General features: G+C 45.0%; 1 protein-coding gene across 2 annotated transcripts in view; it reads right to left on the reverse strand.

Annotated features, from left to right (window-relative positions):
* MAN1C1 (mannosidase alpha class 1C member 1) overlaps positions 1 to 19,295 on the reverse strand; it is a 47,549-nt gene that overhangs the window by 18,089 nt on the left and 10,165 nt on the right. For both annotated transcript variants that reach the window (XM_032227795.1, XM_032227794.1), the window contains exons 3-4: positions 14,354 to 14,448; positions 6,735 to 6,858 (exon numbers count right to left, since the gene is read on the reverse strand). In XM_032227795.1, the coding sequence (XP_032083686.1) occupies positions 6,735 to 6,858; positions 14,354 to 14,448 (219 nt within the window). The remainder of the gene's footprint in view (positions 1 to 6,734; positions 6,859 to 14,353; positions 14,449 to 19,295) is intronic.

Raw genomic sequence — 19,295 nt, forward strand, 5'->3', positions numbered from 1 at the left:
TTCCCCCACTGATTTTGCTTGTTGGAAGCCGGAAAATGGTGAACATGAGACCTTGGGACATTTCAACTGTCGTAAATACATACCAGTTGCCAAGCCCCCTAGTTTTGACCATGTGACCATGTGGATACTGTATTGGACATAAGTAGGAGGACCAGTTGTAAATCACTTTTTTCAATGCTGCTGCAACTGAATGAACAGTCACTAAATGAACGGTTGCAAGTCAAGGACGACTCTATTAGGTTGTGTCTCCGGGGTTAAATATGGAGAGATTTCAGGCTGATAAAAGGAAAAGCTTCTTTATGCAATACAGATAGTCCTCAATTTACGACCGCAATTGATCCCCAAAATCTATGTCGCTAAGTGAGATATTTCTTCAGTGAGCTTTGCTCCGTTCTACAGCCTTTCTTGCCATGGCTGCTAAGCGAATCACTGAAGCTGCCAAGTTAGTAACGTGATTGACTTTGCTTTTCAGGAGGTTACAAAAAGGGATCACCTGATCCCAGGACGGTCATACATATGAACCAGTGGCCAGGTGGCTGGATTTTGATCACATGGCCATGGGGATGCTGTGACGGTCATAAGTGTGAAAAACAATCCTTAAGTCACATTTTTCAGGGCCGTTGTAACTTTGAACAGCCACTAAATGAAAAGTCGAGGACTCCGTGAATGTTCATTTGACAAACTCAACACCATCATGACCATTGATTGAGCCAGTTTTAAGGCAAAGGTTTCATTTACTGTATTTTTCGGAGTATAAGATGCACTGAGGTTCTGAAGAGGCAAATTAAAAAAAAAGTTTTTGCACTCTGCAAACCTCCCATTTTGTTTTGGTTTTTGAAAAAAGGGCATGAATAGTTGTTAGGAAGCTCCTGCGGGGTGGGGGCAAACACGAGCAAAAAACGGCCCATTTTTTGCTCATTTCTGTCCTCCCCAGCCCCCAGGAGCACCCTGAAAGCCTCCTAAAGGTTATGCATGGCCATTGTGGTGAAGGGGGTGGGGTTTTGCTGTATTCGGTGTATAAGACGCACCCAGATTTTCAGCCTCTTTTTTGAGGGAAAAAGGTGCATCTTATACTCAGAAAAATACGGTAGCTATTATCACTGATAGGCCCATCCTCACGAATGCCATCTGTGGCAGCAGATCCCCAAACAGCTGCTTCTCCAGCAAGCTCTTCCAAATCGGCCAAAAACACCACAGGATCCCCACGCCAGAGAGGAACTGCAAGAAACCGTGACAAGAGGCAGATTCTGAAATGTCCTCTGTTGCCAAGCAACCGCATCCAACACATTTTTGCCAGTTTCCCCTTGGCTGTGGAACCTTCTAGTGGCTGAGCAAACCCCTGACCTCAGAAGGTGCACGTAAGGTAACAGCACCAGACCAGTTTCCCATACTAAACTGCAATGGAATACAAGCTGTTCTGGTTGGCTGTTTTCAGCTCCCATTTCTTCTTCTTGTGCCACATCCATCATCGGACCTCGGCCATCCTATTTTTGTCAACAGCTACACAAAAAAGTGCTGCTGAGCTTTGTCCAAACCAGTCCCGTAGGTTCTGAAGCCATGATGTTCTTCTTCTGCCTGGACCTCGTTTGCCTACAATTTTTCCCTAGAGGATTAAGTGAAGGATGCTGTATTTTTCTGGGTGTCGCATCACATGTCCAAAATATTCTAACTTTCGCTTTTTAATAGTTTTGATAATTTCCCTTGGCTTTCCCAGAGGGCTTATCACCTCCTCATTTCTGATTTTGCCAACCCAGCTTATACGTAATAGCCGCCTGCAAATCCACATTTCATATGCTTCTAGTCCAGTGTTTCTCAACCTTGACAATTTGAAGATGTCTGGACTTCAAGTCCCAGAATTCCCCAGCCAGCATTCGCTGGCTGGGGAATTCTGGGACTTGAAGTCCAGACATCTTCAAGTTGCCAAGGTTGAGAAACACTGTATCTAGTCTCTTCAAGTGGCTTTCTGTCAGAGACCAACTCTCCACCCCATAGAGCAGGATAGAGAAGATGTAATATCTGACAAGCCTGATTTTCAATCTTAGGCTTATGTCGTGACTGCAGAAGACCCTTTTCAGCTCCCATTACAGGATACATTATGTTTATTTTTTTTATACCCTGCCTTTTTTATTTTTACAAATAACTGAAGGTGGCGAACACATCCAATATATCTTCTTTTTATTCTCCTCAGAACACCCCTGTAAGGTGAGTTGGGCTGAGAGGGAGTGGCACAGTCACCCAGCTGGTTCGCATGACGAGGTGGGACTTGAACTCACAGTCCCCTACTTTCCAGCTTGGTGCCTTAACCACTAGAAGAGGGGTGTCAAGCTCAAGGCCCCGGGGTCGGATGCAGCCTGCGGGGTACTTAGACCTCCCTAGAAACAGGGAAGGACTGGCCTGCGGTGCTTCTGCCAGCAAAAACGGAGCTCTGTTTTTGCTGGCAGAGGGTTGCAGGAGGCCATGGCAACAGAAAACGGGGTTCAGGAGCCTGCTTTCACCGGCAAGTGCTCGGGCCACCACAGGCGCCCCCGACATAAGTGACATTTAGCTGGCCGGTTCCACCACAAAACCGCGTTCGACTAAACCGCGCTCGACAAAACTGCGTAGCTGACGTCATCAACAGGGTGACAACAGCGCGGAGACAGAAGCACGCTGTAAACGCTAAACCTAAAATTAACCCCTAAACCTAAACCTAATCCCCCTAAACCTAATCCTAAACCTAACCCTAAACCTAACCCTAAACCTAACCCTAAACCTAACCCTTACCTTAAGTTGAATCGGCTTGCTTTCAAAGCGCTATTTAAAGCTCCCTTCTTTCTCCGCGCTCGCTGTTGTCGCCCTGTTGATGATGTCAGCGACGCGGTTTAATCGAGCACGGCTTAGTCGAGCGCGGTTTTGTCGTGCCACGGAGCTGGCCAGCCCATCCATTTCCTCCAAGGTCAAACACAACCCTGATGCGGCCCTCAATGAAATTGAGTTTGACACCCCTGCACTAGACCAACTCAGCTCTGTAAGGATACCATAAGAGTGAAGAGGACACGTGCTAAAAGAAGATAAAATCAGGCCATTAATCTGTGTTCAATCTCACCAGTTTCAAGGAACCTTCATTTTACAGGCAGTGTTTCTAATCAAGCTACCACATGCGTTTGTTATGACATCCAGCTAATTAGGCCTGATGCAAACTTGATGTGTTCGGTAATGACTCATTTTTCTTTACCGCACTGTACTGTGTGAACACCAACTGTGATTGAAGTGCCGAGGTCTGCACTCCCTTGCTTGGAACCAGCGATTGGGTTTGTATGTATCCTGTTTAAACCTTTTGGCTTCATTTGGCAAAACGGAGGGAAGGCAACCTGGCCCCAGGCTCAAGATTGCAAGCTTGGCTTTTAAAGCTCACAAGGATCAAGGGTTGGTGCGGTCCATTCTTTTATCAACTGTCAAGTTGGCTCCCACTGCACCTTAGGGGTGCAGCTCTCTCCGCTGCAGACCCCGAATGCAAGTCTGAACACGCAGGTAGATTAGCAATGTCCTATTTTTTTTTAAGAAAAAAAAAAAAAAAAGAAAGCCCACAAATCTCTAGCTGGGAGCTAATGAACTGATAAAGCTTTTCACCAAGTCCATTTCCCTCCAGATGGCTGTTTACAATCGGCACCCGTTGTGCGAGCTTTCATACAGCTTTAGCTTTAATTGACAGCATGCTCTGGGTGGGCGAATCCATTAACAAGCCGGGATTTTGCATTGACGGAGGGACAGGACGTAGGCGAGTGGGCTGCTCAACGGACCTCTTGGAAAATCACTGGACAAGAATCATCCTCTCTCCTACATTAAGGGATATGTTAGGACGAGGCACTTTGAGTTAATCCGGACTTCAACAAAGGCTTTCCATTAAGGTTGCATAGTCATAATCTCCATCCCCGTGGTCTGTTTCTTCATTGTTTAAAGCTTCAACTTTGCCTTTCCAGCTGATACCTTTTCCCCTCTATTTAAACTCCTATATATTTCCTCTGTTCTCCAGCACGTCTTCTGTGCTATCCCTTTCTCTCATTCTATGCTATGTTTATATCTTACTAGCTGAGAACATGATGTTGCCCGGGTATTTATCCCAATCCTGTATTAGACAGGAATGGCAATGTCAAGTGGCAACAAAAGTGCGGAATGGGCTGTCCTCCCTCTTTCCATGAACGTCGGTGCAATTCCCGAAGAGGCGACGGCAAGAGCAACTTCTCTCCGAGCCTTTATTTTGGCGACGATTAAATTAGTTAAAAATGTTTTCCCTGTGCCCCCAGAAGTGTAATTTCTAATGTTGGATTTTCCCCCTTACCAGAGGGAGCCCCCTTGTGGAGTACTGCGAAGCCGTTAGCATGGCAACTCCAATGCGCTGTACAGTAGAAGCCATTTTAAGGCACAACAGGCTGTATCTTAACAGAACACACACCTCGAGGGGTGTTAAGGGTGTCTTACCCCCACAATATTTGTTTCTAGAGAGTAAGTCATCTATGTACCAAGTTTGAAATTACTCGAGGCATTCCAGAGTTATACTGGAACGAACACACACACAGACACAAATTTATTTTTCTTTTTGGTTTCCAGCTTACCTAGCATTTTTCCTCCATGCCTATCTCCCTGCCATTCAAATTTCCTTTTGCATCCTAACCACCCTTTTCCCACTTAGCAAGCAGGCAGATGGATGCTTTTTTAAAGTTGGGTTAGGAGCTGTTCTCCAGTCACATCCCATCTAAGAATAGTTCAGAAGTGAAGAATTTCTGGAGTTTTGGGGTCTCAGGGACCACCTCTTTGCTGTATGGGATGCCAGTTCTAATCCTGACAGGAAGGCTTAGAAAATAATAGAGTAATAAAGTTGTAAAGGACTTCTGGTCCAACCCCCTGCTCGCGTAGGAGACCCTATACCATTTAGGCAAACGGCTGTCCAATCGCTTCTCAAAAGCCTCCACTGTTGAAGCATCCACAACTTCTGAGGGTAAGCTTTTCCACTAGTAAATTGTTTCCACTCTTAGGAAGCTCTATGTTGCTTCTCCCTTTGATTAGTTTCCATCCATTGTTTCTTGTCTTGCCTTCAGGTACTTTGGAAAATAGTTTGAGCCCCCTCATCTTTGTGGCAGCCCCTCAAATATTGGAACACTGTTATCATGTCTCCTCCAGTTTTCTTTTCACTAGACATAGCCAATTCCTGCAATCATTCTTATGTTTTAGCATCCAGCCCTCTAATCATTTTTGTTGCTCTTCTCTGCACCCTTTCCAGAGTCTCGACATTCTTTTTATATTGTGGTGCCCAAAACTGGTCACTACAATAGTTTCTGTAAGTTTCCTTCAAACTCTGGGATACTCTTAGTGGGTGGTAGGTGCCTTACAACAGCTAGGTTCTCATTCCCATAGACAGTTATAGGCAGTGGTGAAATCCTCCGAAGTCCGCTACCGGTTTGGTTAGTCTGTTGGCGAGTGCACGCCTTGCGCATCTCAGGTGCGCCGCAGACCACTAAAAAAGAAGCATTTTGAAGCCTTCTAAGTCTGCAAAGGTAAATAGAACAGTGAGGGGGGGGGAATCCACCGTGCCATGTGATTTAGATTAGCTAGGAAGCAAGAAATCCGATAATTCTAGCTAATCTAAATTGCATGTCACAGCTGATCATTGGAAATACTGGTTCGCCTGAACAGGTAGCATTTTTTACTACTGCTTTGGGAGCATCGCTCCGAACCAGTAGCATTTCACCCCTGGTTATAGGAATATAAGTGTGTGTGTGGGGGAGATCAATCCTATACAATTGCTGGCAAAATGTGACTCCAAAAGCATGCCAAGAATCTACTGAGGAAGGGCATGAAGTAATCACCAGATTTAAAGTATACCCATGGCTACTACCAACTCTTACAAATAATCATCCCACGCTCTTCAAGGTTTCTTCTGAATCTTTAAAAAGTTTGCAGCAGGAGAAGGACTCAGGCCTCTAACCACTTTGGAAAAAGCCCCATCACTATGCAATTTCTCAAGAGAAGAAATAGAAGAAGCTATCAAGAGAGAAATGGCAGATATTCTAAAGCAGTGCTTCTCAGTCTTGGCAACTTTTAAGATGGCTGGATTTCAACTCCAGAATTCCCTAACGAGCAGGGCTGGGGAATTGTAGGGTTCAAAATCCATCCATGCTAGCTGCTAGGATTGAGAAACATGGTTCTAAAGACTTCACTGATTGGCAGTGTCTTTCTTATATTGGATAGCAGCAACTGGATGGAGTTAGCCAAAACACTTGGCCTGAAGGAGATCCTGAGCTTCAGCTCTTGAGTTAATGGCAATTGCTCCCTAACCTTTTACAGCAAGGGTCTCCAACCTTGGCAACTTCAAGACTTGTGGACTTCAACTCCCAGAGTTCAATTCTGGGAGTTGAAGTCCACAAGCCTTGAGGTTACCAAGGTTGGAGACCCCTGTCTTGCTGGTGCTCTGCCATAACCACAAGCAGAAGTGACACCCTTGATTTGGAACTGCCAAAATGATTATGGCTGTGATTGAGGTGGAGGTGTGAGATTCCTATTTCTCAAATCTGGGCACTTGTTACAGACACAAAGCGAATTTCATTAGAGGCTGCTTTGGGTGCCTAGGTGAACGTGTTTGTGTGGGGAGACATGGTAGCAGGTTGAAAGAGGGAGAGGAATCACTTCACACCAATTGATAAGAAAGAGAAAGAAAGAGCAAAAAGGAAGGAAGGAAAGGAGGGAGCGGGCATACTTACTTTTTCGGCGTATATGGGATTTCCAGACAGTTCTGAAAGGTGCATAAACTCTAAGTGGAGGCTCCCGAATTCAGCTAAAATGCTGCTTCCCGCTGATGCCCATCCCCAACTCCAGCTCATGCCACTGGGGGAAATAGGAAAAAAAAAGAGCTAAGCATACAAGAAGTGAGAATCCCAGGCAGTTTCCCTTACTGTTCAAGCTTGATCCAGCTCCAATAATTATTATTTATTTGTCAGTGCACAACATATGTACAATGAGATTGATTGAGCAGTGCACCTCCCCCCCAACACAATACAACTCACAGTGAAGACAGGAAATCCCTAACCCAAATAAATCATGTTAGTCCTATTGCACCTGTGTGAACATGTTACATGTTGCGCCGGCCCTGCAAGCCCATCGTACTATGTGGTTATGATGCTGTTTCACATTCAGGAGTCTGACAGCCCACGGATAGAAACTGTTCTTCAGCCTGTTTGTGCAGCTGGCTATGCTTCTATATCTCCTTCCCGATGGCAGGAGAGGAAGGAAGTGCTGTCCAGGTGTAAGTCGTCTCTGAGGATTTTCCTCACTCTTCTAAGGCAGCGAACCTTAGAGATCTCATCTAGTGGTATCAGGGGGACAGCCCAGGAGGTTTTGTGCTGTGCTCACCACCCACTATAATGGGTGACCTATTACAGGTGACCTATTCTTTGCATGGCTTAGTCTGTACAATTGTAGATTTATTTTAGCGTTTCCCAATGGTGGAAACATTAAGATGTTTGGACTTCATTCGGCTTCCCAGATTTCCCTAGCCAGCATGAATGGAATTCTGGGAATTGAAGTCCATGTATCTTAAAGGGATTTACTTATTAGTTGTTACTGTATACCTCAGCTTTCCTCTCCACGTTCCTGAAAAACACTGGGTTAAATTGGCCAAAAATCTGATCATGGGCATCTGTGCTGGAAAAGGCCTCTTAAGCCTAACATGTTTAAAGTCCACATCTCTCCAGATGCCACTTACATCCTTCTCCTTATTTCCAGCAACTTAGTTGAGAATAATGGTGTATCATTTTTGCTGTTTGAGATGGCACTTGGTCTGGCTACATAGAAAACAGACAGACAGCACAGGAGATGATATACATGGATCTGCACTGCAGCACTTAGCAGGTAGAGATATAAAAAGTCAGAGAGGCCACGTGTTTCTTTTTGAACACTGCTGTTGTTCCTCTGCATTTGTTCCTCTGCATTTGTTGGCAATCGGATGTATTTAAATACATAAATACCCATAGGCTATTAAGTCTGGTAAGCCAAACGAAGAGCAGCTTTGGATACAGCGTGCATTTGACATGCATGACTGTGCTTTTAGAAGACGTAAACATTCAAGAGGTAAGCTTAGTGTATGGAAGAGGCAGCACAGGGACAATTTGTGGTCAAAAGCAAACATCTAGAGCAGTGTTTCTCAACCTTGGCAACTTGAAGATGTCTGGACTTCAAGTTGCCAAGGTTGAGAAACACTAATCTAGAGCAGTGAGTGCCGAAAAGGCTGAGCAGAAACATTGCACGCACACACGCTCATCAGCGCTGTGCTGTGGAAAAGTGGAACTTCCGGGTTCTAGCGCACATGCGCACCCGATGATCAGCTGGCCAGTGCACATGCACAGGCTGGGTTTCAGCACTCCCGCACGGGCAAAGGGATCGTGCTCTGGAAAAGCCAAACTTTCGGGTTCTTGCACACAGTGTACCCGACAATTCGTTGGCCAGCGTGTATGCGCACACTGGTTTTCGGCACTTCCGTGCATGCGAAGGACAGCTGATCGTGCCCCAGAAACCTAGAAGACAAAGAGGCAAGGCCGCACATGCCAGGAGACACAGCTTTGCGTGCCACTTTGGGCACATGTGCCCTTGGTTCGCTATCACGGATCTAGAGCTTTAGATCCAAGCCCCCGAGAAATGCAACAAATATTCTGGTTTTGGCAAGTGGTTAAATTGTAGGAAATTTACAGAGAGCTAAGAAGAAGAAAAAAGCATAGCAATCGTAGGAACTTTCCCGGACTTTTGCTTCCTTACTCATCTTCTCCAATCAGCCAACACAACCATCTTGATTACAGTCTATTAAGATCATCTCAACCTCTGCGGAGCAGCCTTTATTTTTAGGATGGGGTTGAAAATAGCCCCCGTAATTGCCGGCTTGAGAGAAGTTCAATGACTGCCATTTCAAAAACCGGAAGAAGAGCTGATCCTAATAACTCTTGATTAGCATGGGAGGCAGATTGTGGGGAAGGCTTCTTTTCCCCAAAAAGACAGTGATCATGGCTGTGATTATCTGAAAGGAGGAATTAGAAGGGAGGCAGCAGATGGCGCTAAGAGGTTGGTGCAATGGATGCCAGAAAGGACCAACACTTTTAACTTTTTTAAAATAAAAACTTGCAGCATTGAGGAGCCCCGTTCAATAAGATGGGGGGTTTCAGTGCAGTTTAATGCTTTTAGGTGAATCCCATCTATCTCCAACAAGGGATTGTGGGGCAAATCCACCACAGATCTCCCTTAAACCTAGCCATCTCAGGGAGCTAAATTACAAGTGGTTTTGAGAGAAGATAAAAAATAATAATATTGAGCCGGTTTGCCAACAGCTATGAGGATGCTGTTGAGGCAACCTGAAGATCAGCTATTGGGGGACAAATAGCTTGCTGCTCACCATCACTGTTGTCCTAAGAACCTGGCTGGAGACAACATACTAGACTTTGGACCAATCTAGGAGAAAGCCGATTATGTTTATGCAGGTAGTCCTCAAGTTATGACTGTAATGGAGCCTGCCCATTACAGTCAGTCCTCAACTTACAAAGGTTCATTTAATGACCATTCAAAGTTACAATGGCATTAAAAAGTGACTTATGACCATTATTCACACTTATGACTTTTCCAGCATTCCCATGAACACGTGATCAAAATTCAGATTTTTTTTGGCAAATGTTCCTATTTATGACCGTTGGTCTGTCCTAAGATCATGCGATCCCCTTTTGCGACCTTCTGACAAGCCAATTCAATGGGAAATCCTGATTCACTTAACAGCCAGGTTACTAACTTAACTGCAGTGATTCACTTAACAAATGAGGGCAAGAAAGGTCATAAAATGGGGCAAAATTCACTTAGCAAATATGTCACTCAACAACAGAAATTTGGGGCACAATTGTGGTCGTAAGTTAAGGACTACCTGTAGTTCCAGATAATAAGAGTGTTTTGCAACGTTCTGCCTATAGATGTGGAAAAATAAAGAAATCCATTTGAATTATTGTGTGCCTTTCTGGATTTTGGGACCAGACATCAACCTTGTCAAACCAAAGCAGCCTTCTGCCTACATTAAACATATACTCTGGGAACTATTAGAGAGGGGTTATCCTCACCCTCTTTCTCTCACACAGAGTATCTGGACTGAATTGTCTCCTGCTCCTCTGGAATGCAGCCCCTCCCTTCTGGGGATCCAACCTACTACATTCCATCACGCTGAGAAAGAGTGGTAAGCCCAAAACCACCTAGGTTGCTTCCATGGCTGAAGGGGAAGTAGAAACTGGTTCTCCTTGCTCTTACTCCAATCCTTTCCTCACTACCTCAAGTTCTGGTGGGCAACATAAAAAGCCATAGGTATTATCCAAACTTGGCAACTTTAAGATTTGTGGATTTCAACTGACTGGGGATTTCTGGGAGTTGAAGTCCACAAGTCCTACAGTCAGAGGTGGTATTCAGCTGGATCTGACCGGTTCTGGAAAACCGGTAGTGGAAATTTTAAGTAGTTTGGAGAACGGGCAAATTCCAACTCTCACTGGCCCCACCCATGATCTATTCACTGCCTCCTGAGTCCCAGCTGATCGGGTTGGGTTTTCTTTTGCTGCTCTGCACAGGAGAACAGAGGTGGAAAGCAGGTTAGTGGGGTGGGGAGGGAATGGGGATTTTGCAGTATCCTCCTCCCAGGAGTGGAGAGCGAATGAGGATATTGCAGTATCCTTCTCCCAGGAGTGAGGAGGGAATGGGGATTTTGCAGTATCCTCCTCCCAGGAGTGGGGAGCGAATGGGGATTTTGCAGTATCCATCCCCTTCCACGCCCACCAAGCTGTACCAGGCCCAAGCCACACCCACAGAACTGGCAGTAAATTTTTTTGAACCCTACCACTAAAATTGCCTAAAATTGCCAAGTTTGGAGACCCTTGTCCTAAGGCAGGGCTCTCAAACTCCTGTCCCATGCGTCACACACTGACTACGCCCAGGCTGGGTTTAACAAAGGGGAAAAAAGTCTCAATAATCACGTGATGCCACTGTGATGACATGAGTTTGACACCCTATCCTAAGAGATGCTGACAATCCATCTTTTATCTCCAGTGGTGTTTCTTCCTTACCTGGATACTCTGATCGTCCCACTCATTGGTAAATGGCACCACTCAGAGCAATGATACCAATAAGTGCTTCTCGCAGGTTAACTTTAATATAGATTATTCTCACAGCAAACCAGACTGTTCGTTTTCAAATGAATGAGGATGGAGGGTTAAATTTAAAATGGCTTTTCTTCCTTCTGGTGTTCTCAAACCAATTGCCCTTTCTTCTCTCCACTGGCCTCTCCTCGTGGTTCTAATCTCAACTTTAAGCAGGAAGGTAAACGCAAGTCCTTGACTTGGCTTCCTGGAGAATTATTCCCCACCCTCAAAAAAATATGAACTTAAAAGTTATACATACAAATGCTAACCTCAACACCTTGGTATCGTTTCTTAAAAATTTATGTCATTTTAGTTACTTAAAATGGTGGTTGCTTAGCAATACATTTTCGGTACGGCTCAGCAAAATAAGATTAATAGGCTGAAATCATAAGAAATTTCTTGTGTCATAAATCTCGCTTGGTTTAGGGGTCCAAGTTATTCTTCTAAATTATAGAAAACTGAAAAGGGGAGAAAAAGAGATTCTTCTTGGCCTGTTTATATCTCTCAGCGTAATAGCTGGACAACCTGGGCCAATTCCCTTCCTAGCCAGACTTTTGATCCTCAAAATCCCCCCATTTTGCTGAATGTCCCCCTTATGTCCCTCTGGATTAGGAGCCCCTTGCACGAGCCTTTGGCATTCACACAGCTTCTGCACTTCCTAATCAAGGCACGTTGTTCTTCTGGAGGCCTCCAAGTATTTCAATGCTAGCCAGGTTCCCTGGTTTGGGGATATATGGTTCAGTGGTGAGCAATCCGCAGCTCCTTGTCTCAGGGGAAGGAAGGAAGGAAGGAAGGAAGGAAGGAAGGAAGGAAGGAAGGAGGGAAGGGAGATGGGAGAGAGGGAGTGAGGGAAAGAGATGGGAGGGAGAGAGGGAAGGAGGGAAAGAGTTGGGAGGGAGAGAAAAAGATGGGAGGGAAGGAAAGATATGGAAGGGAGGGAGAGAAAGAGATGGGAGGGAGGAAGTGAAAGAAATGGGAGGGAGGAACAGAGGGAAAGAGATGGGGAGGAGAGAGGGAAGGAGAGAGATATGAAGAGGGAGGCAAAGAGATGCGAGGGAGGGAAGGAAAGAGATGGGAGGGAGGAAGGAAAAAAAATGGGAGGGAGGGAAAGAGATGGAAGGGATGGAGGGAAAAAGATAGGAGGGAGGGAAAGAGATGGGAGGGAGGAAGGGAAGAAGGAAGGGGAAAAGATGGGAGGAAAGGAGGGAGGGAGGACTATATTCAGCCAAATTATTGAAAAAATTGGAAAGTCTAGAGCAGTGGCCTCCAATCTTGTGGGTGCCATGGACCGGTTCCGTGGAGAGCAGTATTTCCATGGACCAGGTGCGGGTGTGGTTTCATGGTTCTGCATGTGCATGGATGGGGCTTTGCTTGCTTGTTCCTGTAAGCCATGGACCAGTACTGGGGGTTGGGGAGCTCTGATCTAGAGCAACAAATTAACAAAAACTTCAGTTTTAAAATAAGTGGGCTTTAATTCTCAATGTTCTCCAGGCAGTTGTTGAGTCCGAGAACACCTGGTCTGGAGTGATATTCTAACTGCCTTAAGAACGCTCACCAAGAATGACATTCAAGGCAAAGATGAATTACTCTAGGATTCAGGCTGACAATTCAAAGAGCAAAAATTAGATTTTGTACAGAGGAACATGCTGAACTAAACTCAACATTGTAAAAATTGTAAAAGTCAGACCAGAGATATTGCAGAAATGCAGCAGGATGAAAGGATGGCAAAAAATAATAATAATACAGGACTGGGGTTCACAAAATCACCAGTTCTTTTTAATTCACCTCTTTCTCTCAGCTGAGGGCACCCCAAAATCTCAGGCAAGGACTTTTCAAATTCCTACCACCCAACCAACACAGAGATGCCCCGAGTAAGCTGAAACCAAGAGAACAGCTGGGAACCTGTGATTATGAAAACAAAAGGGCCGAGAGGGGTTATGACTGCAGAGAACAAGCACGTTGAAGCAGAAAATGCTTTTCGATTCCCTCCGAGGGAAATTCAGAAATTAGTCAACTATGCCAACTTTGGTTTCAGTTCAGGCCAATCTTTCTCCAGCCTGGCAGTTTCCACTGTATTGGTTTCAAGTTCCAATTATCAGCCAGAATAGCTCTAGTCAATTTGGGATGACAGAAGCTAGATCTGAAAAAGTGTCAGTTCAAGTAACTAGGGGAAGAAGGTTGGTCTGAGTCATTCTGGTTTCTATTAACACCTGGGAACACAGTCAGATTGGGAGGAAGCTCTGCCCTATGAACAGGAAAAAAAGCTATGATTTGGGGAGAAGTTCAACTTCAGGATCCAAGGTAATTTTCTCAACCTTGGAGACTTTGATATGTGGACTTCAACTCCCAGAATTCCCTAGCCAGTATTGCCTCAGATCAATGTTTCTCAATCTTGGAGACTTTGATATGTGGACTTCAACTCCCAGAATTCCCTGGCCAGTATGGCTTCAGATCAACGTTTCTCAACCTTGAAGACTTTAAGAGAGGTGGATTTCAAATCCCAGAATTCCCTAGAGCTGGTTAGGGTATTCTGGGAGTTGAAGTCCATCTATCTTAAAATCTCCAAGTTTGAGAAACATTGATTTAAGGCAATGAGAATCCCACTGCAAGAATTACAGGAAAATTCTCCAAATTAGGCTGGGCTAATAAGTCACTGGTAGCCTAAAATACCCAGAAATCTCAGCCTCCATATAGATAGAAAGTGCCAGGTTGTGGGAGAAACTGAAAGCTGTCCATATTTGCTTTCTGACAGCATTGACCTGGCTCCTGTTGAAAACATTACAGATAGTCCCCGACTTATAACAATTCATTAAATGGCCATTCGGAGTTACAATGGCACGGAAAAAGGTGACTTATGATTGTTTTTCATACTTACCACCATCGCAACACCCTATGGTCATGTGATCAAAATTGAGACCCTTGGCAACTGACTCATATTTATGACAGCTGCCAGGATCATGTGGTCAGTTTTTGACAAGCAAAGCCTATGGGGAAGCCAGAGTTGCTTCACAACCATCTTAACAGCTGCAGCGATTCACTTAACAACTGTGGGCAAAATTCACTTATAACAAATGTCTCATTAACGACAGAAGCTTTGGGTTCGATTGGGGTTAAATCCAGGAAGGTTTCTCCTCTTATTCTCTATTTGTTAGCAACAACACATGACTGTTCCTTGCCTGCCCAGGTTGATGACTCCTCGTGGGATTCCGGTCGGTGTGTTAAAGGCCGGGAGAAGCTTCTCCCCAAGTTCTAGAGCTTTGCTCTTGAAGACCTGTTGGAAGAAAGAAAGAGGAGGAAGTGAGGAAGCAGATACTGTAATAAATGGGAGCTGGGTTTCTTAACATAAATCTCCATGTGTTCAGCCACATGGAAGGACTTCCTGGTACACCAGGAGCCTTGGTGGTGCAGTGGTTAGAATCAGTGGTGGGATCCTGCCAGTTTAACAACCGGTTCGGTGATCACATGTTTTGTGTGTGTGTGTGTTTCGTGTGCGCCTGATGCACACTATGCGCGCGTGCGCAATTTTACCAAAACCTACCTTCCACGTTACTTCTTGGGGAGTAACACAGCTGATGTGCGCCAATCCATTCTGCTGCGATAATCAGCTGAGAGGAAATAGGTAAGCAAAGCGCAAGGGTGGGCGAGCGGACCGACCTGATCGTCGGAGCTACAGGTTCACTCAAACCGATCCGAACTGACTGAATCCAATCCCTGGTTAGAATGCAGCATTGCAGGCAATCTGTGCCCACAGCCTGGAGTTCGTAATGGGGCTCAAGACTGACTCTACCTTGCATCCTTCCGAGGTCAATAAAATGAGGACCCAGACTGTTGAGGGCAATAGGCTGACTCTGTAAACTACTTAAGAGAGTGATGTGAAGTATTATGGGGCTATCTAAATGCTATTGCTAAGCACTAGTGCTACTTCCAGAGAAATGTTCTTCTGCCCAGACTGAATGAATGGGCAATATTTGGATGCAACAGCTGTGAGCATCTTTTCTCAGTGTGAATGCAGTTTAGCTCCTGTTGACAACTAGAGCACAGGTGGCCAAATAATAACAACAATAAAATCATGAAAACAGATGAGATAAAAATAGATGAGGACCCATCTCACGATTTCCGCTGTAGAAAACACACAAATCTTAATTCTGTGCCATCTCTCCAAGATTGAGGTGTAGTAATGGCTTTGGATGGTGGCTTCTGGATCGTCCCACCAAGGAGTAGGGTGTGTAAGTGGGGGTGATCTTTAACAGGCACTAGAAACTTTGATGCCTGGTCTGTTTTAAAAGGTCTTAAAAATCTCGATTTTATCAGTGCAGTTTGCTGTCCCTGTTCCGTTAAAACAATATTGTTTCAATTAATAAGATTCTATCTATTTTACTATTTCAACATTATTTCCCCTTACAAACTGAAACTAAAGGCGTCATAAGAAAGGAAATGAATCTTCTTTCATTTCGTTTTTCAAGGACTGCTATTCAGTAGACGCCTATTGTGAACTATTCAAGCAATTGTATGTGCCAATTCAGCAATTACACAAACACTCGTATTAAAGATAAAAAACCCAGACTGGAAATTAACTCAGACAAGAAAAATTCAGCCTTTTGAACTTAAGGAAAAAATAGAAGGCCCTCGATAGCTAGGATGAAGTGCATATATTGCACATGGAAAATCTTGGATTCAATCCTTGGAAGCTCCAGTGAAAAGGGTGACTTGGGTTTTTTCCACCTTTTCTGAGGAACCCCAAGGGATCTGCAAGAACTTGATAGAGCTTAAGGGGGAAACAATAAACTTCAATCAAACACAGGCAAGTGTATCCTGTGTTGGCCAGCACAGCTGGCAGCAGAGTCGGACAGTGAGGAGTTTGGGGAGGAACAAGGGCCAGTCCTGGAGGCTGAGGAAGGCTCGGATGAGGGCTCTGCATCAGAGGCTGAGGTGGGGTCAAGGCCATCTGGCAGTTATCAGCTACCTTCGGAGCTAGACAGTGTTGAGGCAGAGGAACAGCTGGAGTCTGTTCCCAGTGTGCGCATGCACAGAGCTGCCTGAAGAAAAGAACAGCTAAGAAATCAGGGTCGACTTGGGAGTAAAGCCACAGGTGGACAGTGAATGGTCCCTCCCATAGGAAATAAAAGAGGAGTGGGATTTTACAGGAAACAATTCATTCGTTCATTCATTTCAGGAGTGTGAAGATCTGTCTGTGAATCTCAGGGACTCTGTGTCTTTCCTTGAACAGCACTGCGTTTGGAAAATATTTACATGGCAGCTTTCCAAAATAGATAAGGTCTGTGGTCATAAATATTCCTTTGAAAGACTGCTTGCCAACGACTGGGCCTTTGCTGAATGTGAATGAGAGGAATTCACATTCGTTTAATAAAAGGGGTTTTGTCAGGACCAGGAATCTGCCTCGTACTTTTTGGAGAAGCCTAGGTCAGAACATATCCATAGCAACTTCTCTAAGGGTGGGATTTGATCTACAAATAAAATACCACAGCCATCGCTTTGCAGGTCAGGATTTAAAAAAATTAACAGGTCCACAGCTTGGAAAAGCCCCTCTGATTTTGTGGGTGATGAGAAAAACACTCCACTGGAGTGCCTGGAAAGCCCCCTCAGGTGCCAGTACATAGAAAGAAAAATAAGTCAGAAAAATAAGTCAGTGTTCCTCAACCTTGTCACCTGGAAGATATGTGGACTTCAACTTCCAGAATTCCCCAGTCAGCATGGGAGTTGAAGTCCACACACCTTAAAGTTGCCTTGTTTGGAAAACACTTGGTTAGATGACCCCTGACATTCTTTCCAACTCTACAATTTTACGATTCTATATCTGGCAGACAATATATTAGGGAAGGTTGTAGGGGAGGGGGAGGGAGACAACAATGGGCGTGAACCCCAACAATGATGTCTCTTTCTGAATGCATTCAGCTCTCAAGAAAGTTCTCCTCCACCTCTAAGCTCCACTAAGGTAATGGTAAAGGTTCCCTCGCACATGCGTGCTAGTCGTTTCCGGCTCTAGGAGGTGGTGCGCATCTCCGTTTGAAAGCCAAAGAGCCAGCGCTGTCTGAAGACGTCTCTGTGGTCATGTGGCCAACATGACTAAATGCCGATGGCGAATGGAACGCTGTTTTATCTTCCCACCAAAGCTGCTTCCTATTTTTCTACTTGCATTTTCTATGTGCTTTTGAACTGCTAGGTTGGCAGAAGATGGGACGAGTAAAGGGAGCTCACTTTGTTACGCAGCGCTAGGGATTCGAACTGCCGAAACTGCCAACCTTTCTGATCAACCACCTCAGCCCCTTAGCCACTGCACCACTAAAAGGCATCAAAATCAATGTTGTTTTTGACACCATCATGAATTAAGACATTGGCCAGGACTGAAAACAGTTTTGAGTGGGGACAGAGAAGTAAGTATCTCCATCAGCTTTTCACACACCCCTTCTTCCTCTCTGTCTGGTGCGCTGTGATAACAACCACCATGACTTAACAACTATAATTCAGGGCTAAAATATGGTCATAGGTTAAAGACTGCCTGTAAAGCTTTAGAACAATTCCCTGATCTAGTCAGTTGCTGAAGTCTTTTTTGAAAGCTTGAGAACGGAGACATCTTCTTCTCCTATTCCCCCTTTGCTTCAGTCGCTACGGGAACTGAACTTGCTGAAAAGCGAGAAACAGCCGCATCCTTCTGCAGATATATTAATCAAGAGTTTACTTGTTATAAAGGGAAGAACGTGAAGTGATTTACAGAGACATCGTGCAGGATCCAAAGCTTTTGTCTAAATGAGGAAAGCAGCATTGCCAAGGCCACAGTAGCAAAGCTAACTTGTAAGAATTAAGTAAAAAAAATAAATAAATCCAGTTTTGGGAAGAAAAAAAATAGGCGTCACAACTTGCTGTGCTTCACTGTTCCTTTCAAAAGACAAAAAGCTGACCATATAACACTTTTGCACTGCAAGGGTCTTACAATCTGTCATTGGAGCCATGCAGCTCCCTTGTTCTATATGCAAAGCCACAGCAGGAGGCCAAACTACTGCTTTGCTCCAGTTTCTGTCCTAGAAATTTTTTGTGCAACCTTTCTATGCCATCAAAAATATATAGTGCAATCAGTCTCAGTGTGTACCGTGGAACAATGGAAAAATAAGCAGGAACTCTACTGCTGCGGTATTATATCATGCTGCAAAGTTCATTTCGGTTCCAGTCATCAGCCTGGGAAGCAAGGTCACCTCTGAGACCATTTGCTCCAATGGAAGAATATTCTTTGAAGGATAGCAATAGCAATAGCACTTATATACCGCTTCACAGTGCCTTTACAGTCCTCTCTAAGTGGTTTACAGAGTCAGCCTATTGCCCCCAACTATCTGGGTCCTCATTTTATTGATCTCGGAAGGATGGAGGGTTGAGTCAACCTTGAGCCAGCCAGAATCGAACTACTGGCAGTGAGCAGCCTGAAATACTGCATTCTAACTGCTGGGATGGAGGGAAGGAAGGAAGGAAGCAATAGCACTTAGATTTATATACCACTTCATAGTTCTTTTACAGCCCTCTCTAAGTGAGTCAGGCTCTTGCCCCCAACAATCTGGGTCCTCGTTTTACCCACCTCGAAAGGATGGAAGGCTGAGTCAACCTTGAGCCTAGTGAGATTTGAACTGCTGAACTGCAACTAGCAGTCAGCTGAAGTAACCTGCAGTACTGCACTCTAACCACTGTGTCACCTCGGACGAAACAGGGTTCTCCTTCCAAACCCCACAGCCTGGTTTTAAGGCTTCTCCTGAAGACTAAAAGAGAGCGGGGGACGGATCTTACCTCTGAAGGTAAGATATTCCAAAAGGTGGGAGCCATGGCAGAAAGCCGTGGTCGATTCCTGGATCCCACCAGCCAAAATTACTTGGCTGATGAGATCCTCAGTAGGTACCTTCTTCCAGCACAAATGGGGTGGGCCATTCCTATAGGGCAGGGGTATCAAACTCGATTTCATTGAGGACTGCATCAGGGTTGTGTTTGATGTCAGGGGGGCATGTGGTGTGTGATGAGGAGGCATGGCCAACTTGACGTCACTCATGTTAGGGGCACCTTTGGCAGCCCAAGCATTCTGCTAGCGAAAATGGGCTCCTGAGCTCCTTTTTCTGCTGCGAT

The sequence above is a fragment of the Thamnophis elegans genome, chromosome 12, assembly GCF_009769535.1.
Source record: "Thamnophis elegans isolate rThaEle1 chromosome 12, rThaEle1.pri, whole genome shotgun sequence".
Taxonomy (NCBI): domain Eukaryota; kingdom Metazoa; phylum Chordata; class Lepidosauria; order Squamata; family Colubridae; genus Thamnophis; species Thamnophis elegans.